At 32.4% G+C, this 17,205-nt stretch overlaps 1 protein-coding gene across 1 annotated transcript in view; it reads left to right on the forward strand.

Annotated features, from left to right (window-relative positions):
• Window positions 1–17,205, forward strand: part of LOC125050992 (protein qui-1) — a 113,789-nt gene that overhangs the window by 61,832 nt on the left and 34,752 nt on the right. Inside the window, exons 12-15 of the mRNA XM_047651104.1 lie at window positions 296–474; window positions 1,067–1,213; window positions 11,105–11,223; window positions 12,934–13,112. Coding sequence (XP_047507060.1) covers window positions 296–474; window positions 1,067–1,213; window positions 11,105–11,223; window positions 12,934–13,112 — 624 coding nt within the window. The remainder of the gene's footprint in view (window positions 1–295; window positions 475–1,066; window positions 1,214–11,104; window positions 11,224–12,933; window positions 13,113–17,205) is intronic.

A 17,205-nucleotide genomic window follows, 5' to 3' on the forward strand; every position in this document is an offset into this window, starting at 1 on the left:
AGAAATTACTTTAGTCAAAACGAGACAAACGTGGTCTAGTTTTGTCCATGTAGGAGTAAGTCTTTAGCTATTGTAAAAACCACAGTTGGAACACAAATGATAGGGTTGTCTCTAGACATCTAAATCGAATAGAGAATAAACTGGAGGAATTCGCTGAAGAGGTTTCTTTGTCTGATTCACAAATTAAATACTACTTAGGTAGAGATTTGAATCTATTGCACAACTTTTGCTCTTTGTCGCTCTTGTCAAGTCTCCTTCTGAACAAACCTGAACTGTATTTACGAAATCCATCCAGGTTGTGTGGAGGATGATGACGCGCTCCTGGACTCGACTCCATTCCATTCAGCTAGTCGTACTGCGGCGGCTTTTACTCAGCGTCACGTGGAGGAATCATGGCTCCATCTACTTTTAGCTGGAGACTTTACGAAACTAAAGGATTTGACTGTCTGCAACTTTGACTTTTTACTAGCGGCGGTAAGTTTAAGTAGCTTTTTAGTACACGTTAGTGTTAAAATGTAATTATTATTCTTTACAAATCTAAAAATACGACTAAAGAACTGGCTTATAAACACAACTTACACACTTTATTCATTCACTCACTGACTCACTCACACATTTGCACCCACACACGCATACACTCAGGCGTTTTCATAACAGCTGATTAATCAAAAACAATAATCAATTAAATAAATAAAAGATGTAATTAAATGATATATACATTTTTTTTAGGAATTAATAATTAAATTTGTCATGGAAGAGCTGGGAACCCTGACACAGGTATTTTTTACTTAAAAGGGTTCCCAAATCTTGTATATGTACTTAAAATGAATAAACACATTTTTATTATTTATTATTTTTAATTATTATTTTCTTTATTCCAACATATTTACATTGTTTTTTCGCGGATGCTTGGCGAAATCATGCAGCTTCTTCAATACAAATAATCCTCTCGTGTGTTGTGTTAGCGCTGCGCTTTCTTAAGTTCTCATGTCATTTTCACATGTGTATTTCCTTCGGAGTTTTGAGAGCAAAAATAAAATAAAAATAAGTCGTATATTTTTCCCAGGTACAAACAGTAACAATATCATACCTTCGTTGTATATTGGAACATGTGAGATGTTACATACTGGACCGTGATGTGGAGTTGGTGTATGGAGCTGTTAGGAAAGCCAGCGACATACTTACAAGGGACCCTATGCAATTGGGAGCACAGGTTAGTAATTAATTGTAGGCACTCTCTAAGCTGGTCATTCGCTCTAAGCCACTGCTGCTTCACGACAACCCTAGACCTCACACTGCACAACAGACTGATACCATATCCGTGGAGCTTCAATTGAAATGTCCAAGATATCTACCGTACTTCCCGGACCCTGCTCCAACAGATTACCATTTTTTTCGAAATTTGGATAACTTCTTGCAAGGTGAAAATTTTAAACCGCCTTCAAAGATTGATTGATTCCCGTCCAAATGTTTTTTTAGTAAAGGGATCAATGAACAAACTATAAGATGGCAAAAGTACAGACTTTGATTAATTAAATATATAGTATTGTCTATTATTGACATAACTTTTAGACATAGAAAAACACTTTTTTAACGGATGTGAAGTTATGTTTTATTAAAAATCTAACGGTAAACAATCCGCGAAAATAGAGGAGACCGTGAGTCATTTCTGGCCAAAACCCTCCATCTTTTAGTCAATATCAACTCCGGGGAAATAAATACGGATAACACAACTTTTTCTACAGCTGTTATACATTTTGACATTCAACACCTTTTGTCTTCAGTCACCGTGACCACGCACGCTGTAAAGCACGCGAAACGTCTAAATTTAAAATTATGTAAAATAATTTAATTAAATAAATTATGTAAATTTATAATAAAACATAACTTCAAATCCGTTAATAAAGTGTTTTTATAATTAAATATATTCAATTTAAAAAAAACTACTTTTTGTACCTCCCATACTAAACGCCAATTTCATATCTAAAGACCTAATATGTCAAAATGTATCAAATTATAACTGTCATCTTTGAAACAATTGTAGTACAGTTTTGTGTTAGCGCATTATGATGTTATCTGGCTTTAAGTTAGCTTGTAATGTAGAAAGCAATTTAAGAAAACTGTAATTACTCGAAACTGTGATCTTGTGTTAAAAATCTGATTATATAACATCAAATTGAAATGTACTTTGGAATTTGACAATAACTAACAGAAGGGAGCTTGTTCGTTTGATATAAATGTTGAACGAAAATGCTTTTATCGTATCCATGTTATATTTTACAAACAGGTTTTTACTTTGCCTAAAACAGAAACTTTAGCCGCATGTTATGTTAGCCCCAAGGCTCGCAACACAACACAAACAAGGGTCCAATCAAAGGGGTTTCAAAATGTTTCTTGTTTCTATTGTTTACTTTGGCACAAACTTATACGGCTCATTTTGATATTGAGAAGTTAGGATTGTCGGAACTAAGAATTTATTGGAATTACGTACGCAAAGATCCTTCTGTCGTTTAAGATTTTTGAAGTGAAACTTCTTTATCGGGGTTGAAAAAAAATTTAGTGTAACATTTTTCGGTTACGCGTCACATGTTTCGGTTACGCGTCACATGTTTCGGTTACGCGTCACATTTGACCGTTACGCGCGTCTTTCTCGTCCCTACCACGGTTGATTCGAAGAGATTCTAAACCATTAATAACAAAAATTTATAATAACAATGATACTAAAAATTATATTACAGTTTATGAAATTCTGTAATAATCTTAGTGGTAATAAGGTAAAATGAAATAATTGTATTATTTGTATTCAAGTCTGTGATATTAAAAGCCTTTTGTTAAACTTTATCTAATTTAACTTTATTTAACCAATTTCTGTAAAGTTAGTTGCATATAGATAATTTTTCGAAAAATAAGGTCATAAAGAAGTTTCACTTCTAACGTGTGTACACTAGTAAACGCACATTTTTTTTATTAGCGCACGTAAAGTATTGATTACGACATTATAAAAATAATAACGAATTAAGTTAAAAGAGAAGTGCTGAAAACAGTGAAACGACTGAGCTTGGTCCGTACGATTTAGTAGCTGCAACTAAATTAAAAAATATACGAATTTTTTTTAACAGACGGCATTTATGAATATTTGCTACTTAATAATGTAATTGTGTTTAATCTAGACTTCTCCAGGACTTATTTGTGTTTGATTTATAAGCGTAACCATAAATAAATTTAAAAAAAATCAGTGGCGCTACAACCTCTTTGGGTCTTGGCCTCAGATTTCTGAATCTGTTTCATGATCATTTTTAAATCTAATAGGCAAGTAGGTGATCAGCCTCCAGTGCCTGACACACGCCGTTGAATTTTTTGGTCTAAATGTCGGTTTCCTCACGATGTTTTCCTTCACTTTTCGAGCAAATGTTAAATTCTCACATAGAAAGAAAGTCCAACCAAACACAACCGGGGATCGAACCTACGACCTGTATGAGAGTCGCACGCTGAAGCCACTAGGCCAACACTGCTCATAAATAAATCATTAACTAATATTAATTAATTTAAAATCACGTTATAGGTAATGTATAATATTAGATTCTTAGTTGAATGTAAAATACTGTAAACGCTTTTTGAGTACTAGTTTAATACTATTTCCTAGCCATAGAGTAATTAACGTAATTACTTACTAAAGCTACAGCAGGTTTAAATTTATCAGGCACAACTTTAAAGCTATAATTTGGTAAAACAGGTTATATAACACCATTCTGTGTAATCCTAATACTCCTTCCTATCTCAAAAACGATTTAAAAAAATTTCAGTGAGGCAACGAATTCACTTCCCGTCCCTAGCCGCTTAGCTCCTTCTCTATTTTCCTTTTAATCTCTACTATACAAGCATTACCTCTCCACGTCGTATCTCTAGCTTTCGTACTAACTGAACTGAAATTATCGTGATTCATGTGCACTTTTTCTTTTTCATGTGTCCTTTTATCTATTGTTGTTCGTTGCACTAAATACATGTTGCAATTGCTTTGCTTTGTTTCATAAATATTGTCGAAATAACTATATATCTTATGTAGTTTTGCACTTCTTGCGCCCACCTAATCAATTTTTTTTTTCTCACACTGCAAGATATTGCTCGAAAGCGATATGGCCGCCAGTTGCACCTATTTTTATTTAATTATTTTAATTCTATATTTTTGTATACTAACAACGAAGTGTTAATAAATAACTTAATACTGGACGATGGACTACTAAATAAAATATGGATTCATTTAATGAATTCCAAAAGCCTACGTAAAGTATATCTAGTGTATCTCAGACGATCTAATCATAATATTAATAGAGTGCAATCGGTTGGACTCTAAGCAAATAACCGTGAAACAAAGATTATCTAGGCCAGTTGTTGGCCAAAATAATTATAAATAATTTACGTACGTACACAAATAAGGTGGGGTTTTTTGAATAATAATACTCTCTACTCCCCTGCCATTGTGTCTAGGGACTTTTTCCATCTCTTAAATTTTTACTAAAAGTTACAATATATTAATTGCAATAAATTAATTCACGAATCGTCGCGTCGTGTTACGCTCTGTTGTTGTTGTTAGACTCTAAGCAAATTACCGTGAAACAAAGATTACCAGTTGTTGGCAAAAATAATCATTAATTATATTCGTACGTAAACAAAAAAGGTAGGTTAGCGTATTATATTATACTATGATTTAAACATATACATAGAAATGATTAATTGATAGCAAAAGGTTTTCTGTTAATTTTGTAAAAAATACTTAATTGTATGATAGTTAAATAATATTTTTAGTTGACATTTAGCCATATATAATCTGTTTACAATTAAATAAATAAATAATTACGCTCGGAGGATAATTTATTGTAATTAGCAATAACATTTTTTTTTCGTTGAATCATAATACATTAGAATAAGGTATAATGGTTGCTTACAAGCACCAAACAAAACTAAGAGTACGGAGAGTATCTTGCCGTTTCTCTTCTTCCATTCTTCTTCTTCCGCCCGTGATTTAAAAAGGCTTTAAATGTTAAGTTTTCATTTGTTATTCTGAACTGATCTCAAGAACGGTTAAACACATAACCAAAGTTTATGAATAGTAAACTAATAATCAAGTTTCCATTTTTCCAAAGAAAAGATCCGAAGTCTTTCATGTCATATCTATGCGGTGCAACTCTACGAAATTAAAGGCGTGTTTAATTAACAACTCATATAGCAGAAAAGGACCGTCTTTTTAAGTTTTTAGATCGGCGGTGCTTACTTATTTTTAATATTTATCAAATGGCTTAAGTGTCAATTACGTTTTAGCAGTATGTTAACATATTCAATTGAAACTTGTAACTTTATTGAGTAATTTAAACGACTTGGTAGCACTTGAGTTTGGAAATTTAATTGATTAAAACTTTGTTGTTAAACTGCGTCAATCACAGTATCCGAACTAATTTGATTAAAGATTTCATTAAAAACTTCTTGTGAAACTAATTTTAAACATTTCGGTATTATAAAGTGATATTAATATAATACGTTTATACTTCAAAGAATTTTTCATTTCTAATCATTTTGGTATTACACGATGTGACTAAAACCAAACACACTTATTAATTTGCTAAAGTGATCTTGATTCCTGCTTAAGCCGCTGAACGTGTTAAATTAGAAAATTATGTATCGTAGACAAGTTTTTCGATTGTAAATTTATTTGGTTTAATATGAAATAATTTCAATTTATTAGTAGATAAAACTGTATCTGTTGTGTCTTACTTGGCAGGCTGGCAGTAGTTTTATTTCGGGTTGGTATTGTCGACATTTCATATCGAGCGATATTTTGATAAATGTGGCAATATTTCTATAGGGTTCGATAACATTCTGTCAACATATGTGGCACTCTCTGACCACTGATGAGGAGCACACTATGTTAATAATGAAATCATTCCCGTTTAAGGAATTGACTCAAACTCAAAATAACAGTATTCACATGTAACCAAGTAGAAGTATGAACGTCAACAGAAAAAAAGTTAAATTGATTCTAAATTTACATTTACTACCAGGGCCATAAATATTTGAACTGGAGCGAAACAATCCCAAGCATTAGGATCATTTAAATGATCGTAAAATTTATAAAAAAGCTTTCTTGATTAATTTACGTTTTGAATTGATTCAGCGATAATTCTCTAATTTCGCTTGGGAGTTTGTTGTAAAAACGAATACAATTTCCATACAAAGAGTGGTTTATCTTCTGGAGCCTGGTTGGTCGTACGCTTAGATTAGTTCTGTTTCGAGTATTATACTGGTAAAAGTCACCATTTGTTTTAAAATCGTTTATATTGTTTTGTATTGACAAAAAGGCTACCAGATAATAATTCCTTAAACTGATTATTATATTGTATTCAAGTTCAATATTGAACTCGCGTAAACCTAAAAATAATATTACTGTTTAACGATATACATTTAATTGAGCTAAATGGTCGACCCTTATCTATTTGTACGAGCTTAATGGAATCTTATCGGATTTAATCGCCGTTTCGAGAAGTAAAAGGACCTATTTTTAATTAAATTAGCTGTCAATGAATACGTTAAAGATAGCGCTTGATACAATTTGTGAAAAGAAAGATAACATGAGTTACAGAATCGCAAAGCTGATCAGTCTTTTGTGCCTACTGGCTTAAAAATATTTTTAAGGAGGGATTCGAAGGCTTTTAAATTCTTAACAACAAACTTTTTTATAAACATAGTATTAAATAGGTAATAAAATCATATAGTTATTAGTAAGATATTTAAACTAAGTTCATACATTTTAGTGTTTCTTGGTTACGCTTTTAAGCTAATTAATTGTCTAAACAAAGAGTTTTAGACATCTTAATCACCAATGTTATATATATGTCAATATACATTTTAGTTTTATTAAGATATACAAAAAATCGTCTACTATAATCAATTACTTTTTAATACATCAATCCTGTCACTCTGTCACTATTCAAATATCAATGATTATTTGAATAGTGACATAGAGTGACAGGCACTCCAATAGGTAGCATAATGGATTGAAAATTAAGATTGATTAAATTTGATAAAGATTTCGGTCAATTTAACTAAATTGTTATTTTTTTGACGTGATAACGTCTTTAAAATCGTTTTAGTCGGGTGACATGTTCAGAAACTTGTGTCACACCAAAACCTCACGAGCGCGATCGCAGGTATAACGAGAGAGAGACGGACCGATCTCCCGTCTCATCTCGAGCGCTGCCAGTCATTCCGTGAATGTATGAAGAAAAATGTATATCATAGTCGAATAAGTAAACTTGTCATTTTACATCTGAAATTTATCATCAAAAGTGTGAATAAAACGATAGATGTAATTTAAAATTTGAAAAAATTGTTATCTTCATTAATTCCTTACTTCCCAAAAACTTATATCACCAATAAGACGTTATCACGTAAACATCTCGATCGTAAACCTACTTTACAAACAACCAATATTTTTTTATTTTACAATTTTTATTTAACAATTTAACTAAAACGCTGTTCTAAAAGCGTTAATTCAATTAAAAGGGAACATAAATAAACCAACGGTGTACTGCGTTCCATGAAAGCCTCCTTCATTTCCGCTGTCGCCGCCAGTTCCGCCGGCCGACATGTTTACCCATTCGTTATCTGCTGTCCAGATGTCACCTAATAAATATTTTTCCCTTGCAATACTAGAAACATTTTGAAAAAGTGTTTTGTTTCGAATTTGCTGACTATGCACTGCCTTTGTTTTTATGTATTCCTTCAAGTAAGCATTTATATCATATTTTGTTCAGCTGAAAGCTCCTAATAATTGCGACTGGAGGTTTTTACTTGACCAAGCATGGAAAGGGTTAATAGCAATGTTGATTATAATAAATAAAATAAAAGAAATAATCAGAGAAACGGTTTTTAATTGATAAATCATGAGTATTGATTTCCAACATACAAATATACAGTATTTACAATATTTTAAAATTTGTTAATCAGTTTTTAATTATTATTATTACTAAATAGATAAATAATATAAAATAAATATAGAATTATTTATAAACATTTAAGTATCGGCTATATCGACGAAAGTGCCATAAAATATAACGCGAGTGGAACATCCATAAACATTTCCATTATAAATTCAATTTGTAAGAAGCGTCGGGTTGCCTTTAAACAAAATTACCACATAGCTCACTGTCCGCATCGTACAATGCTTATTTATAACTTAGGTACTGTGTATTCCCCGTTCATATGTTTTCATCTATTTTCATATAAAGAATATAAACTCTTGGTGATGAATCCCGAAGGCCTATTTAAGGGTCATGTTGAGGGATGAATTGTTTTAGCAGAGAGCTTGGTATGTTTTTTATGGAACAGGAGGCAAACGGACAGGAGGCTTATCCGATGTTAAGTGATACAAGGACACTCTCAATGCCAGAGGGCTCGCGAGTGTGTTGCCGGCCTTTTAAGAATTAGTATGCTCTCTTCTTGAAGGACTCTAAGTAGAATTGGTTCGGAAGTACTTCAGTGAGCAGCTGGTTCCACATAGTGGTGGTGCGCGGCAAAAACTGCTTTAAAAAAACGTTTAGTTGTGAAACGGCTGTAAGTATTAATCCGAACAACTCCTCTGATCACTTTCTATGATAAATGCGGTAGAAGATGCAGAGTGACACCACATCTCTATGCAACGCCAAGAGATTAATCCGCTCAGAGAGGGATTGGTTGTCGACTATTCGAACCGCCCTTCGTTGAATACGGTCAACTGGAAGGAGCTGGTACTGGAGATCAATGTATGTAGAAGCTCCATGCTCCCCGCGTCAAGTGCTACAGCACCAAAGATGACTTTTACTAAGGAAATTCTTCAAAGAAATCAGTCAAATATTTTAAGCCAATACTTATATAGCTTCATTATTAGACATAAATTGCTTCTAGCTTCATTGCCTTATAAAAATAAAGCCTGGGAACACTTTAATGACTCAATACTCTAGTGACACCCCAGTAATTTACTGGGTAGACTAGATAATCTTTAGATATAATCTATGCAACAAGTTGATGGCATTATTCAGATGAGGTTTCCGACGTGGCTCCGATAGTGTCTTGTGAACGCCAAATCTGTAAACTGAGGATCTTTGAACAACGTATTTCTCATAGTTAAGTTATTATATTAGTAAGCTAGCTGTGGCTGGTGTATCCATCCGCATACATTCGCTAGCTTTAATTAGGTAAACGAGTTTAAATTTAATACTTATCATTAATAAAAAAAACATCTTCTTTGGAATATTAGTTTAGATGTAATTACTATTTCCATAATATGCGCCTTTATTAATGTTTTGTCGCATGTACAAAGTAATTTGTTAGTGGCTACAGTATAATATATTTTTCCTGTCACAGGTCTTTGACTTACTAGTGAGGCCTCCAGTTTAATTTTTTTTTAATGTACATACCTAGTTAAAAAAATATTTAAATGTTATTTTTCCTAATTAATTCATTTTATAAGTTCTAAAACAACGTGTATTCATAAAATTATACAAGAAAATATGACATCACAAATTTTACACACATCAATTATAATATTAGAACATAAGCAAGCTAGCAAGGGAAAAAATTAAACAAGCAACCACGAAATAAATATAACAGAAAAAGGTAATACTAAAATGTTTGCCTTTTTTGTGTGTAATTTTTTCAATTGTTATGCATTCTTGGCGATTTAGGGTCACCTGTTAGGACAGAATTGTGTTTTTTATAAATTAATAAATACATATTTTATGGGAAAAAAAGAAAAATCTATACGTAAGTGGAATTAAATATATATTCCGGGAGCAGTGTAGGCCTAGAATCTAATATTGATGTACGTGTTATTAATTCTCGACTTACCATCTCTATTATCTATCCCAACATATCAATTTAGAAAGTACGAAAGACAACTGGACTATACAAAATCTCTTTTGTAATCTATATATATAAAAATTAAACCCGTTTTCCGTTGTCACGACATAACATGAAAACGGCTTGACCGATTTGGCCAATTATTTTTTTATAATATTCTTTGAAGTACGAGGAGGGTTCTTACGAAAAATTAAAAAAATTGAGTGAAAAAGTCTACACACAACACTTTTCTATATTCCCATACTATATTACATATACATACTATATTCGTAATAATACTTAAAAGTCAATTTGAACTTAAATACCATATCATAAAGTTCAAGTGTTAGTGGAGGGGTTCCGGGAAGGTAAATTTTTTTTTGACATAATGTATTTGTTGTATTATCAACTTTCTTTTTTTTATCTTACTAGCTAGACCGGTGTCTCGAATAGCAGAATAAGTATTAAAAAAAATAAAGAATCGACTGTTAGGCTGTACGATGTTCGCCAGGCCAGCTAGTTCGTAATAAATAAGGTGTAATGACATAATAACGTTATATTATTATTTCTCTGTATAGGAATACATTTTCAGCAATAAAATTTTCGTAGCTCTAAGCATAATATTAAAGAAAATTCTAAAAAATGTTTTCCTTTTAATAGGATAGCCTCGGTATTCCCTCTGGGCGTTCGCCACTTGTTTACTCTGCGGTTGAAGGCAAATGGTTTGATTTCTAAGCGCCCTCATTATAAATTAACGATATTTTACGACCCCAATACCTTCCAAATTTATTCGGTCCGTTAACAATGTACAGTTTGTTCGTAGCTTAATTCAATATACGATCAAGATTTGAGTATAAATTCTTTGTTTTGTAAAATATGAGATTTAGTTGCTGACGACTCATTATTTCACTGCGCTATGCTACCTAGAGTTAGTGCTTAACTAATCGCGCGTTAGATTGTAAATTTCTTCATTTACGGTTATTTTTTCCGTTGGATCTCGTCTTGATATTGACAAAGTTTTTGCGTGACGCACGAAGGTAATTTCTGGGTTACGAAACGAAATACTAAACTTCAAGATCTATAGAATGAATTCTTATTGGGTTTTTCTTCTTTATTTTTATTTTTAGTCATTTATATAATTAGACAATCATAAGAAAATTATTAATAGCTAATAAAAAGGTTAAAAAAAATAAAATTATAGTAATATACGATCTAATTATATAAAAATTTGTTCTAGATAATTGCTTGGTTGAGACCCGCTGTAGCTCGTCGTGGGGTACTGGCGACGTTGGTGACGGCCGCCATGGCCTGGTGTGATGGTTACGACAAACCACTGCTTGTTCCGCTGAATGGGTGGTAAGAAAAACTAATGAATATTAAAATCTATTTGCAAAATTTAGCCATAGACAGAGATTTAGGTAATCTTTGCCTGGAGCGGCACTACAGTACAATTTGTTCTATGTTTGATTGTCTATCGATAAAACCGTTTTATATATAAAATAATATCTATTATAATTTCTTTATCCTTTTGTTTACCAGGCCATAAAATTATATAAAAAAAAATATATATCCTTTTGTCACTTTAAAAAAAATATACGTTAGCTTATCTTAAGGCCGAATAATTACATTTACTACTAAAAATACAGTACATAAATTAAATAAAACATTCCAAAATTTTTATAATGGATATTTGTTAATAAAAAATGTTAAGTACCCTTATTACGCTGTGTTGTGTGCTGAGCAGTGTTGGCCTAGAGGCTTAAGCGTGCGACTCTCATCCTTATGGTCGTAGGTTCGATTCCCGGCTGTGCACCTTACTTTAATAGTGTGCACATTCGCTTTAATAGTGAAGGGAAACACTCTGAGGAGGCATGCGTTAGACCTAAAAAATAGACGGCGTGTGTCAGGCACAGGAGGCTGATTACCTACTTGCCACCTTTACCTTGTTTAATAGATACAAAATATGAGGCCTAGACTTAAAAAGATTGTAGCGCCACCTGATTAAGCTGCGATAAATGATTAAAATATGTATAGGACACGGAATATTGCTTGTTTCCAATTACAACGAATGATTTCTTGGCTTAAATTTAATCAATGCCTCTACCCCTTGCGTTATTTCGGGGTTGTTCAAACATATAAATAAAACATACAAGATAGCGAAACGAGTTTCCTGAAAGCTTTAATTTGACGAAAAGTCAACGTTTTTCCACGTTTATGGGCGGTTTGTATGAAACCCCATTATCCAATTACGTCGGAAAAATTACATTAGCAAATGAAATACAAATCACAAGGGATTGCCGAGTTGAATTTCAATGGAACCCTGACATTTTGTAGCAATATTAAATTACTATGATAATATAAATAAAAAGTATAGTTGATTTTTGTATAACATTTAAAAAAATTGTGGTAACTTTTAATATATAAGTTACCTACTACATATATTTAAATGTGAAAAATGACTATTTATTTCCTGTTATTTTTGAGTTTTGAAATATTATATGATATTTCATTTTTGATTTAAGATTTCTATTTATAATAACATAGACCTTATCAGCAATTAAAGTATAAGATACATAATATTTAAATATAATAATATTAAAAATAATTCCTGGTAGAATTACGACAATTTTACGCCTGTACGTGTACATATCCCAGTTATAGTATTTGGCACCCATTTAAATGTTAATTCTTTAGTCAGCGACTCTTTTATTGTCTTCTCTTACTCTCAATAATACAGTGGCTGAATGCAGAATGTTACATAAAATTGTGTCAAAATGCAATATTTAAATTTTTTTTATATACAATAGATTGTTTATTTACAATTTGTTGTGAGAAATAATTAAAAATAATTAAAATCAAAATCAAAACAAATTTAAAAAGTTTGGTCCCTGTGGCACGTGTGGAAAGGTACACCCTTTAACGCTGGCAGCATTTCTTCGCTGTATTGCAATACTTATTCGTTGAGCCAGGAAAGTACTGGTACTTTAGTGGCTCACAAAATCGAAGTTGGAGGCAAGACTCATAAAATTATACTCTTGATTTATAAACATTATTTTTGGATCACAGGTTACATCCACCCATTGCATCAACAGTACGAGTGATGTCTGTGGGTGGTTCAACACCAGGTGCAGGCGCACGCTTACTTCAGCTAGCGCCATCCGGACAACATTTAGTGTTAGCACCATCTGCGGGTGACCCACAACTTTGGCATGTTATGTCAAATTCCAAAGTGCACACATTCAAAGGTGAGAAAGATTTTTATTTCTGTAAAACTTGTTGTTTGTCTTCTTTCTTCTCTGTTCCATCAACACATTTTCGTATGGAGGAGAAAGAACCTGTTTTGTATACAGAATACAAATTTTGCCAGGCAGTGATGGCCAATCACTTGCATATAAATTAATTGATAAACTGAATAATAAAAACCTCTTTATTTCAATCATCCCTGAGGCCTTAGGTTCGATCCTTCGCTGTGCATCAATTGACTTTCTATACGTACGCATTTAACATCCGCTCGAACGGTGAGGGAAAACATCGTGAGGACACCGGCTTGCGTTCGTCTCAAAAAGTCGACATCGTGAGACACAGGATTCTCATGATCATGAAACAGATATAGAAATCTGAGGCCCAGGCCTAAAAAGGTTATAGTGCCACCGATATATTTTATTTATATTTTAAAACTAGCAAACTCGGCGAACTCCGTTTCGTCACCAGATGGCTTCGTTTTATGTAACATTTCGTTTGGTGATCCCGCTTTTCTGTTGAAATTTTTCCTGAATTTTCTTTGCTATAAACCTCACGAAGCCCGAGACCTTTCCAACGAATGCAAAACCGTGGAAATCGGTTCGTGCGTTCTGGAGTTATAGCGTCAGGAAGGAAAACCCGACTTATTTTTATATAGTAGAAGATAAAGCCGTACGATTACCTTAGCCAAAAGCATTATACAGAACTTTTTAAAAACTGAATATTAAATACAACTCTTTATTTTACTTAGAATCTTTTAAAGTATTGAATGCAGCGTTTGCATAGCGTGACGTTTTCAACGTCTTAGTTCGTTCCACTAATGGAACAGGACTTAAACAAACAAGTTCATGAAAATAATCTATAATTATAATAGTAGCATGTTAGAGTTCCACTTTAGTTTATTCCATGATGAAGAAGTGTTGAACTTATCAGAAATATAAGAGTATCGAATATTGAATGTGTTATTATATTTTTGAGGAATTGTAAATTTGATTTCCGGTTTTAACCGGTGCTTTCAAGATCATCTCTTTATCTCGTTGTAATTACGGACTCCGTCTTAGCTTTGATTCCAGATAATTGTAGTCTAAGAAACAAAATGTAGAAAACCCGGTTAAGAAAATTACAATGACACACATTTTCATTTGTATAATTTAAGTATATATAACAAAAATAATATAAGGTTATTTTCACATTTATATTAGCTGAGGGAGTGAGCACTTATTAATATTAGAAGATCCCAGATATATTATTTGCTAAACAATGCTTTAGAGTATATCGTCCAGTAATCTCAAGTTGTAAAATGATATTTTGTCTAAAACACGTTATATCAATATATTTATGCAAATGATATCACATTTCGTTCAATACTGTTAAAAGCTTCTAAGAAAAAAAGAAACTTGTACTGAATATTCAGTTTATTTAAAAGTTCTGTATAATACTTTTAGCTATGCTAATCGTATGTATGGATTATATAAATCTTCATTTTATACATTAGGGATTTCTTGTAAGCCACATTGGTGGCAATATAGCAATACATGATTCGTATTTTGTTCTGAATGGTTAAAAATATTTACCATTGAAAAAACATACAATTGATATTCTATTATGTCTATCAAAATAATACACAAGGAAAAATGCGAAGAAAAATAAAATCTGTCAAGTTACAATGTCTCGGATTTGTTACAGCTATCAGAGTTTCCTATGTGTTTTCCGACTACATCCTATTTTTACTGAGCGATTGGATGATTTTTATTCCAACTACTAAGACTGAATTAAGTTTATACTCTTGTAAGACTGTTTTTTTATATGTTGGAGAATTCACACCAATTGACCTAGTCCCATGCTAAGCTGGTGAAGCTTGTTTTATGGGTACTAGGCAACGGATATACATACATATTAAAGATAGATAGACATATAAATACATATTTAAACACCCAAGACCTAAGCACAACACCAAATGCTCATCACATCGATGTTTGTCTCAGCCGGGGATCGAACTCGGGACCCATGGATTTGCAGTCAGGGGTACTAACCACTAGACCAATGAACCGTCGCTCGTGGTGTCCTGAATGTAACGACAAAGCTTCAACGACAAAGAAAAAATACATTATTATTAAAATTCTGAAATCTATAGTGTACGGATTTGAAATATCGACCTTAGTGGGTTTAAATACTAGTAATAGATATTTGTGGCATATTGTCGAGTTAAATTAAAGACCAACCTTGTTGCGTGTGTAACTTTGAATCAGAAGTAAAAAAAATTTTTTACGTCTTGCGATTTTACCCTTCAAATAATGCTAATTTTCAAACTAAATTCATATATAAATGTTTCTGATAAAACCGCAAACCTTGGATGTCTGGCGTTGAAAGTAAAGTTTCTATTTGTAATAATCTATTTATTCAGAGTGTATACGAGTAGCTTGCAAGCCAGTGGATTGTGAAATGTGTATTTAAATTTATATGTAATGATTGTTGCAAGCTGCACTTGATAACTAAATATATAAGACGGTGAGACCTAAAATCTATCATTTAATAGTTAATATTCCGTGAAATCAACACAGAGATTCACAAAAAACTGCCAAAAATATTTTTTACATAAAGTGTAGATTTCTTTGTATGTTTCTAAGATTTTTTTTTACTAAGCCATCTGCTGACACCCAGTATAATATATAAACACTTATATATTACATAAAAATAACTTAATTCTAATACATAAATAAAACTTAATCTAATATCATATCACTTGACCCGTTTTAGGTAATCAGCGTGTGCCACATAGGCCTCTTCCAGCTGCTTCCATTATTTACTGATGTTAGCTCTTCTTGTCCAAGTTGTGTCCTTTTATCGTCTGTCCATCTCTTGCTCTGTCTTCCTCATTTCCTTTTGCCATCGCGTGGTTGCCATTCTATAATTATTTTTGTCCATTTCAACCTGCTATCTCTCGTCATGTGGCCGGTCCAGCGCCATTTCAATTGCCTTATTTTCTTTATTATGTCCTCAACTTTGGTAGCTGATCTTATCTCTTCTGCTCTTTTTCGATGTCTCAGTGTTACTCCCAACATGCTTCTTTCCATTCCTCTTTGGCATGTTCTCAACTGTAGAAGATGTTTCTGAGATAATGCCCAAATCTGGCAGCCGTATGTGTTTATAAGATAAGTGAACCTAAAAGAATACTTTTAAGTTCTTATTAAAGAACTCAACTCAAATTACAACTTTTGCACACATTAATTAACAGAGGGTTGAAAGTATTTCGTACCCGTATAACCTCAATGCCAATATTACGGTCAAACTTTTTCTCAACTTACAATTTTATAATTATGCCCAAATCCCTCGCCCCAAAGTTTAATCAAAGAGTAATTATAAAGGAGTATAAATCTCTGTTACAATAGCACTGAATTTAGGAGTTGGAATTTTTGCTCATTCATCAAATCCTACTTACGAGTAATTACCGAGGTTTCATTATACAGTTTATATTTAAGGCGAAGCATATTATACAATGTAGGCGGCAACGCGGCCACTAAAATGGGCTGCGATGACTGCCGTTTTTGGGCGTCTTTGGGGGGGATTCCCACAAAGGCATGGTTGGCTTTAAAAAATGCATTTTTTCCATTTTTGAATTTGCATACATTTAAAAGAAATTGATCCTTAAATTACAAACGCGATACAAAGTTGTAATATTTAATTTATTTTTATTACATGGGTATCACAAGATTTTTCATTTATTTTTAACATTTCGTAAAGTTAATAAAATCAGATACGTAATATAAATTATTAGGGAGGCAATGGGTGGCCATAACGCTAACAATCGATCTCTTTCAAGCAACAGGGGAAAAATACGAAGGGTAAAGTGCATTGTACAATTTCAAACAATTGTGCAACTGATAAACTAAAATCTAAATTAAAAAACACAACTAAAAGTTTATGATCACATTTATACACTTATTTCAAATCAAACACCAACTAAACTATTGTATGTATACATAAATTGAGTATATGCTTCATATATTGAAACTGTATTCACTTTGCAATAGGTAATATAAATATTTGTCCAGCATTGCAGTATAAAATTCTCTACGAAATACCTGAAATATTATCAAA

The sequence above is a fragment of the Pieris napi genome, chromosome 7 (assembly GCF_905475465.1).
Source record: "Pieris napi chromosome 7, ilPieNapi1.2, whole genome shotgun sequence".
Taxonomy (NCBI): Eukaryota; Metazoa; Arthropoda; class Insecta; order Lepidoptera; family Pieridae; genus Pieris; species Pieris napi.